This window comes from Henckelia pumila, chromosome 1 (assembly GCF_033568475.1).
Source record: "Henckelia pumila isolate YLH828 chromosome 1, ASM3356847v2, whole genome shotgun sequence".
Lineage (NCBI taxonomy): Eukaryota > Viridiplantae > Streptophyta > Magnoliopsida > Lamiales > Gesneriaceae > Henckelia > Henckelia pumila.
The window spans coordinates 178,651,750-178,659,955 of record NC_133120.1 but is presented as its reverse complement, the minus strand read 5'-3'; the positions used below and the strand labels follow the sequence as shown (position 1 = coordinate 178,659,955).

The window sequence follows — 8,206 nt, the reverse complement described above, 5'->3', positions numbered from 1 at the left end:
TAAAAATACTTTCAATATTTCATTAAATTCAAAATATTATTTTCTATTTGAAGAGTTCATATTTCTATTTAATTCTATTTATACATGATTAAAAATATTTATGCTTGAGTAAAATTGATTTGGGAAATAGTTCTGTTAATTTACAAATGGCAAAACAAAAAAATAAAAAAAGGTAGGAAAACAATTTTACAATAAATTTTATAATACTATTATTTTATTTTATTATTAAAATGGGTCCATCCATAATTAATTAATTAATATATTTATAAATGAGCTATATTTTCAAACTAGCCGTTGGGTGTGACGGCCAACAGCTCAGAGCTCCGCTCATCTCTACGCTCTCTTTTTTCGTCTGCAGGCGCTATTCCTCTCGTACACACAAACTTCACCAACAAGTCCTCTTCTTTACTATTGCTCCTTGTGTGCCATCGATTCATTATGTTTACCGAAGGTTTAGATGCCAGTGCCATAAATTGGATCAAGAAGGTAACTTTTTCAATGACCCACCAAAATTTCAGCGTTTCTTGTTTGTTTTTGTTGGTCATGTATGCATTTTCTTTTGGAATGAGAGATTTTTTTGTATGTTTCCATGTCTATTAAGTTGATAACTTTTCATCCCAGTAGAAGGGGAAAAAACGCATTCCAATTTCCAAGAGTCCTGTGTTGAGGCCCGGGTTGAATTTGGTTTTGAAGTTTCATCTCTGGGCTCAATTTTTTCGTCTGCAGGGATCAGCTGCGGAGCAACGTGAAACAAGATCCCCTTTGATTGAAAAACTAGGCCAAAAGTACCATCTTCCAAGATCACCATTGGCCTTTAGTTCAAGTAGTTTTGCATCTTCCCACTCTCTGCCTCCACTGAAATTTCATTCTGATCTTATTAAACCTGTCAACACGGCCACTCTAAGTGTCGACAGCAATGACGATGAATCTGATTATTACAAGGACGATGATGAAACTGAGAGTGTTGGTTCTGCCCCGGAGCACTCTGAGGAAGAGGTCTTGGATAAGCCAGTGCATGAGGATTCTGATGAAGAAATGTTCGATCCCAAGTTGAGGAAAAACTTAAATGATGGAAAATTTACATCTACCATTAATAGAGGGTTGTTGAAAGAGAATCTTCGTGTTGAAATTCCAGGGAGTGTTAGAGGATATACTGATCGGTTGAACAACAAAGTCCAACCTCACAGTGCATATGTAAGCATTCATTACCATTTTTCTTGCAACAGCAATTATTACTAACTATCAAAAACAAAGAAGAACATAGTGTAAGTTGCTTTATAGGCAGAAAAATATCTATTGATCTGAACCTTAGCAGCTAATGGATTCACATATTAAAAACAAATGCAGGGTACACCTGTTGGTAAACTAAATGATGCCTTGGACTTGGGAACACCTAGTGCACCACCTGTTTTGGACAATGATAGTGACTTGCATTCTGAAGTTGGAAATGAGAAACATAATGATGACGTACATGAAGTGAGTGAACACAGTTTCTCTGGCAATACGGCAATTGTTTCGGGTCCAGGAGATGGATATCCCAACACCGGAGTGGCTAAAAGGTATGGTACTTTATTACGAAAGTTATTCACGAGTTTTTGTTTATCACTCATGCCCATTTTATTTCGTTGTCACACTTCCCAGGGACGATGAAGAAAAACTTGGGGAAAGAGAACTTCCAGCCTCCAGCTATCTCGCAAACTCATTTACTCCATATTATGATGCAAGGTTATTATTGCTTGTTTATACATATTTATATGTGATCTTGCATATTAGATGTTGTGCTTGCTTTTGGTGCATCTGCATATTTTCTTAAAAATCCAATATAGGAAAGACTAGAAAATGTAGTTTCGGTTAGAGTAGTACATGTGAATGCCAGCTGACATACAAGTGAGTCGACATTTGAATTTGCAGAGACATGCTTCCAGTTGAATCAGAAAGTTGGCAGAGTATTGGTTCACCAATCTCTCTTCGGGTTATGGTTCTTACCACTTATGTTTAGATGGCCTCGTCATGCTAGCCCCATTTTTTTTGTCTTCAAATTTCAGTACAGTCATTAGATACTAGTTTCATCAGTTTGACTTGGTCATGAAGAGTTCTGAGAAAGGTACTAACCTTTTTTTTTTATGACAGTGGCCAAAATGCATGGCAAGCTCTTGTAGCTTATGATGCCTGCATTCGACTATGCTTAAATTCATGGGCAAGAGGATATGCAGAGGCACCAGAATTTCTGCGTGACGAATGCCTGCTTCTTCGGAATGCCTTTGGGTAAGTCTGCAAATTTCGTACTTACTGTTTATGGTGCCAAATTTTTTTTGTAGGATCGTATCTATGTAGCTTCACAGTTACATTATGTAAGAGAATATGGTGCCTTTTTTCCTTGCGCAGACTACACAAACTACTTTTACAGCCTCGAGGTGCACAAGCAGCAGAAAGCATAAGTAAGACCACAGAACAAGCAATGCCTTCGAATGTGAAAAGGATAGCCGGGAAGATTCGCGTGGAAGGTTTGGGCTTTTCCACACTACTACTAGAAGAAAATTTTGCAACTGCTGTAAAGCTTCAATTGGCACATAAATTAGTAGTATGGGGCTTTACTTTTCTTATGACTAGATTGTCCTAACTCCATTGTAGAGTTCGTATTCGTTGCATCATTCAGTTATATCTACTAAGCTTTATGTACAAAGCATGAGACTTTGTTACTATTTTTTTTATCCTTTTCTAATGTACCAAAATATGAGAGGCTGGAGATATTTGTCATGTTGATATACATTTTTGGTTCCCTGAAAACAATGAAACGCAGTGACAACTAATTATCAGTATGCTTATTATTCTAGTGAAAAAGCTCCGAGTTATACCGAGACGAAAGTTGAAGGACACGAATTCAATGAGAAGTGCACTATACATACCAGCTGGGGCAGATTACGTCCGATATGTTTCATCCATGGTCAAACATAAAATTAATTCTCTCAAGCACAGTCCATTCTCACTGTCATCTGAAGGTTTGTCCTCCTTCAATGTTTGTTTGTGAGTTCTTTTTACCAAGAATCATAGTTGTTTAGAATTTAATTATGATACCTGGTTTTAGAAACAAGGCCTTTAGGATAGTTCAATTCATATAAGGGTAATAGATTTTCTGTTTTGATGGAGTTTAGGCATGTAGAGGGCAAATAAGTATATACCTATTACAGTGGTAGAAATAACTGTGAAGCCTAAAATTGAGCTGACCTTTACTTGCGAAGGATGCGAACAAACCTTTGTTTTTTTGGATTGGTTGAAATACTGTCAAAATTTTCCACAACATAGACATACAGTTTAAAACCTTCAGAGGAGGTCTAGGAGATGCTTTAAGAAGAGATAGGGACATGTTTCAAAGAGAATATCTGAAAGGAAGACATGAACTGTAAATGTGTGACTTTTACTAAAAGTTGAACTCCTAAAAGCATAATTAGATAATTATATATATGGAGTATGATCTGTGGTAGAAGTTCAACTCTATAGTAAATAAGGATCCAATATTTGGGTCGTGGGCCACACTATTAAATTTTAAAGAGTGGATTTTGACATGTTCCATTATTTTAACTACTGTTGTGTCAAAATTATCCACAGAATCATTAGTGTGCTTGGTTCACCTGAAAAGTTCAGTCGAGGAGAATGAAATGGAACAAAGCTCTGTCATCTCATTGAGGCCTGGGAGTGGTGAATATCATGATTTGTAAGTTGTCAATTGCGTTCTTATCTGATTATTTAAACTTAGAATGGATTCCGAGAGCAAAATATATCTCCTCCGGTCTTTTTGAGAAACTAATCACAGATTTTGGATTTTAGTTTTCCGGAGAGCCAAGCAGATGCGCTTCTACTAGAAGTCCAGGATGTAAAGAGACATACTCAAGGTTTTGCCACAATTCCAATTTCATCCTTGACCGACAACCCCGTAAGTGTTTATTATCTTTGAGTTTTCTTTCAACCAGTGGCAATCTAATATTAACTAAAATTATGTAGAATGATAGAATTCGATGGTGGCCTATTCATCTTAATGATAATGAATGTGCCGGGAAGGTTTTGCTCTCTATAGGTAGCACATTTACAAGTGACGAGACAGTGGCTCTGAAGGTAAAATATTGTTTGATAATTGAAAGGCCGTGCATTATCAAGAAGTTCCTTGAAAAGAATTGATGATCTTTTGCATTCATTAATGTGATAGAGCATTTATAGTTGTTCATTTATATGTAACAGAGTGGTGGATCTATAGTGGAGACTCTAGCATATGATCTGTTGGTTGAGGCAGCTATGCGTGCCGAACAGTTTCATGCACGAAATTTAAGAATAGGAGGGCCCTGGAAGTGGATTTTGAAAGAATTTGCTGAGTATTATGGAGTTTCAGATTCATATACTAAACTACGGTAATTTGTTTGATGCATTTTGAATTCCATTTTCAGTTCCTTAATTGTGTAATAAAATTCTAAGTATATCCATTTACATAATTTACACAGATATCTCTCTTATGTGATGAATGTTGCCACTCCCACAAAAGATTGCTTAGAGCTTGTGCATGAGTTGTTTGTGCCTGTCATTAAGGCCAGGAATGAGAGAATCCTTACCAGACAAGAAGTAAGCACCTCAAGAAGCTCCTCAATCACATCATTCACCAATTATTTTGGATTCAGGAAAATGTTTCATCCAATTATGTCGAATTTTTCTGATAGTGAACAAACTAAAAACCATGCTAGTTTAGAGATGGCCGTAAGATTATAATCCCAAGCTTAATATACTAGTCTATTGCCTCACTTCTTGTGGTACATGGATTCACAGAAAAGTATTTTGTTGGATTGTGAGACGCAAGTTGAGAGCCTTCTCTCAGCAACATTTCAGAATTACAAGTCACTAGACGAAAAATCTCCAACTGGATTGGTTGATTTATCAGGTCCAATATTAGAAAGTGCAGCACCTGCACTAGCTCCTGCTGTTCAAGTGTATACGCTTCTTCATGATATTCTTGCTCAAGATTCTCAGACTATGCTGAGAAAATATTTACAGGTATATTTTACCAAATTGGAAATATATCTGGCTTTGCTGCATTTTTATACATATTTGGAACCAGAACTAAGGTGGAAATTTTTTCTAGATGGCAGCAACAAAAAGATGTCGAAAACACATGTTTGAGACTGATGAGCTTGTATCAAGTAACTCAGATGGTTTTGTTATGGATTCTGGTTCAATCTGCACAGCCTACTCCAAGATGAAGAATCTTTGTATCAACATTAGCAAAGAAATCCAGGCGGACATCAAGATACACAATCAACATATATTTCCTAGGTATCAAATCTCATATTAGACAATTTCAACCATGGATTTATTTGTGTGCCGTATATATAAGCTAATACGAAGCAAAATCATCTGCCATTTTTAGTTCAATAGACCTGTCAAGCATAACCTCATCAGTGTACAGCACAGAATTGTGCAAGAGGCTCAAAAGTTTCCTAGCCACATGGCCTCCATCTAGTCCCTTGCCACACGTGAACGATCTTCTGATAGCAATGTCAGAATTTGAGAGGAGCCTTGAGTTGTGGAATATCAGGTTTACAATTTCATCACCCCTTGGTTTGGCCAGACAATTTCAATAGTATCAGTTTTAGAAAATACTTTACTGAAAACTTTTGCACTGAAAATTTGTAAAATTGTAAATTTATATATGCAGCCCAGTCCAAGATGGTGTCAACTCCCAAGAGTTGTATGACGGTTACATAATGGTCTGGATACAAGATTTACAGCTGACCTTTCTTGATCTTTGCAAAGCTGAAAAGGTACCTCTTCTTACTTGCTAGACTATCATTTGTGCAGCGCATACTCTTGGGGTGATTTATGTCCGGTTTCTGCCTTCGGGTCAAAAATATTGATGCATATCGATCTTTCAATTGCAGGTACCGTGGTCCGGGGTAGTTACAAAATATTCAACGTCTCTCTTTGCTGAAAATATGTTTGAAAAAATGACAAAAATGCTTGTGGAGTACGAAGTTGTGATTAACCGATGGCCTCAATACACATTAATTTTGGAGAATGTGAGGTTTTATCTTTTTGATTAGGACATGCAGTTCTCAACACATTAACATACACATTCTTTTATCATTTTTTGTGCACACAAAGTTGTAGTTACGTTTCATTGGTCATATTTTAAAGGCTGCTGCAAATGTTGAAAGAGCAATAATCAAGGCAATGGAAAGGCAGTACAATGACATTTTGACTCCTTTAAAAGATAGCATACCGAAAAGACTTGGCATGCAGGTTCAGAAATTGGCAAGAAGGCAATCAACCACTTACTATTCCATTCCTAGTCAGGTGAGTTGAGCTTCTGCTCATTAATTTTCACCACAGAATTGGTAGAAGGAAAGATAGATTTGATTGTTCCTTCTATTTCTGTTTTGCAGCTCGGAATTTTTCTGAACACAATGAAGAGAATTCTAGATGTGCTTCACGGTAGGATCGAGGGTAAACTGAAGTCATGGGCGTCCTATTTGCCAATGAATGGAGACAGTATGTCAAATTTTGGGGAACAAATGAATGCTATTACAGTCCTCTTGAGGACAAAGTACAAGAATTATGTTCAAGCCATTGTGGTCAAGCTTGCAGCGAACGTAAGTCATTTTCCACCCCTGAATTTGTTAAATAAGATGTACTAATATGCTAAAGATTAGATTCCATCTCTTAATTTTCAACTTTTATAGGCTTCAATTTAAAAAAGTAATATCCAACTTAATTCTTCAAAGTTTCTTCAACATCATAACTGCAGAGGATGCTTTGAATACTTGAAATGGTTTAATTATAGAACTGTTTACGTGATCTTTATTTCCAGAAAACTGTAATCCTTAACCAAGTGGATAACATGCATTATGTAAATGGTTTTCATGTCCTCCTTTCGTATTGTGTAAGTAGTAATGTAACATTTTTGAGTAAATTATTACAGTTGCAAGCTAATCGAAGCACACGGCTTCAAAGGATCTTGGAAGATACAAAGGAAGCGGATGGGGTAGCTGAGATCCGTGAGAGGATGCAACTGCTGACAACACAACTCTCTGACTCCATATCCCATTTACACGAATCTTTTACAACTCAAATATTTGTGGCAGCCACTCGTGCTTTTTGGGATAAAATGGGACAGGTAAACTAGAAAATTTCCGTGTTTCAAAAAGAGTTTATTTTGTTCTAAAATAAGAGCGTTTTGTGGAGTTTTGGCCCTCTGAGAGCATTCCAACATGTAGGTCTCTTGAAGCTAGAATCACAAAAATCCTATATTATATACTAGGTTCTCTCTTCATCATCATTTCCACCATTTAAAGTTCAAGAAGTTCATTTTCATGTTTCCTGTCAGATTGTATTGAAGTTTCTGGAGGGCAGGAAAGAGAATCGAATCTGGTATACCGGATCATATCATGCTCTTGGTGTAAGTAATCCGAAAGACACGGTACATAAACAAGGAAATATAGTATGTTTACGAAAACAAGATCATTCATTTGTATTTTGCTCTTTCTTTTATTTCTTTTTAGATTCTGGATGACATACATGCATCTCAGATGCAGAGATTGCTTGGCAATGCTTTACAAGAAAAGGATTTGGAGCCCCCTCGATCCATCACTGAAGCTCGATCGATTTTGTCTAGAGACACCACAAACAGATTGGATTCATCTTCTTACCCCTATTTTTAGATAAATTTCTTGCTATACCAACAAGTACCAAGTAGCACTGAGCATATAAGATTTTGATTCATTATATAATTATTTTTTGTATGTAAAGTTACTTGTAATTCTTTCAATAAAATTCAATAAGAAGCTGATTTCAACGATAATTATAATTCTCTTTAATAAGTTCTTAGTGCAGAATATAATTTGCTCGTTGAAAATTTTAGATATTTTTTTCCTTTTCAGCATGAAACATCGTATGCCATTTTTTCCCATTATTTGAAATTTGATTAAATTTTAAAACATAATTTTTTCAATAAGTATTATTTAGAGAAATTTTTAAGCATAATTGATATATTTATTTTAGATCTAAAGTTTAACAATATAAAATATTTTTTTCTCGAATACTCCTGCCTAATGCAATGAGGAACATTAAAGATCAATCATGTTAACTCAAATATTAATTTATTTCAGAAAATTATAAAAATTTAGAATTCCCTCAATTATATTTTTTTTATTTTGATAAAATGGTTTAA

At 35.7% G+C, this 8,206-nt stretch overlaps 1 protein-coding gene across 1 annotated transcript; it reads left to right on the top strand.

Moving 5' to 3' along the window:
• Positions 1-331: 331 nt before the first annotated feature.
• LOC140875725 (uncharacterized) lies at positions 332-7,812 on the top strand. The gene is made up of 22 exons (XM_073279497.1): positions 332-486; positions 727-1,194; positions 1,348-1,559; positions 1,642-1,725; positions 2,131-2,265; positions 2,386-2,504; positions 2,835-2,999; positions 3,607-3,712; positions 3,826-3,931; positions 4,000-4,110; positions 4,234-4,400; positions 4,491-4,608; positions 4,810-5,034; positions 5,123-5,313; positions 5,408-5,575; positions 5,696-5,801; positions 5,919-6,056; positions 6,175-6,333; positions 6,423-6,629; positions 6,959-7,153; positions 7,364-7,435; positions 7,539-7,812. Exons 1-22 carry the CDS (start codon positions 439-441, stop codon positions 7,695-7,697), a joined length of 3,459 nt encoding a protein of 1,152 aa, XP_073135598.1. The 5' UTR covers positions 332-438; the 3' UTR covers positions 7,698-7,812.
• The last annotated feature ends 394 nt before the right edge of the window (positions 7,813-8,206 follow it).

Bases quoted from the DNA above. Each gene is read 5' to 3' on its own strand.
- LOC140875725 (XM_073279497.1), top strand. From the start codon at position 439: ATGTTTACCGAAGGTTTAGATGCCAGTGCCATAAATTGGATCAAGAAG. The intron at 2,266-2,385 runs GTAAGTCTGCAA...TTCCTTGCGCAG, and splicing joins CTTCTTCGGAATGCCTTTGG to ACTACACAAACTACTTTTAC. The intron at 5,802-5,918 runs GTACCTCTTCTT...TTTCAATTGCAG, and splicing joins ATCTTTGCAAAGCTGAAAAG to GTACCGTGGTCCGGGGTAGT.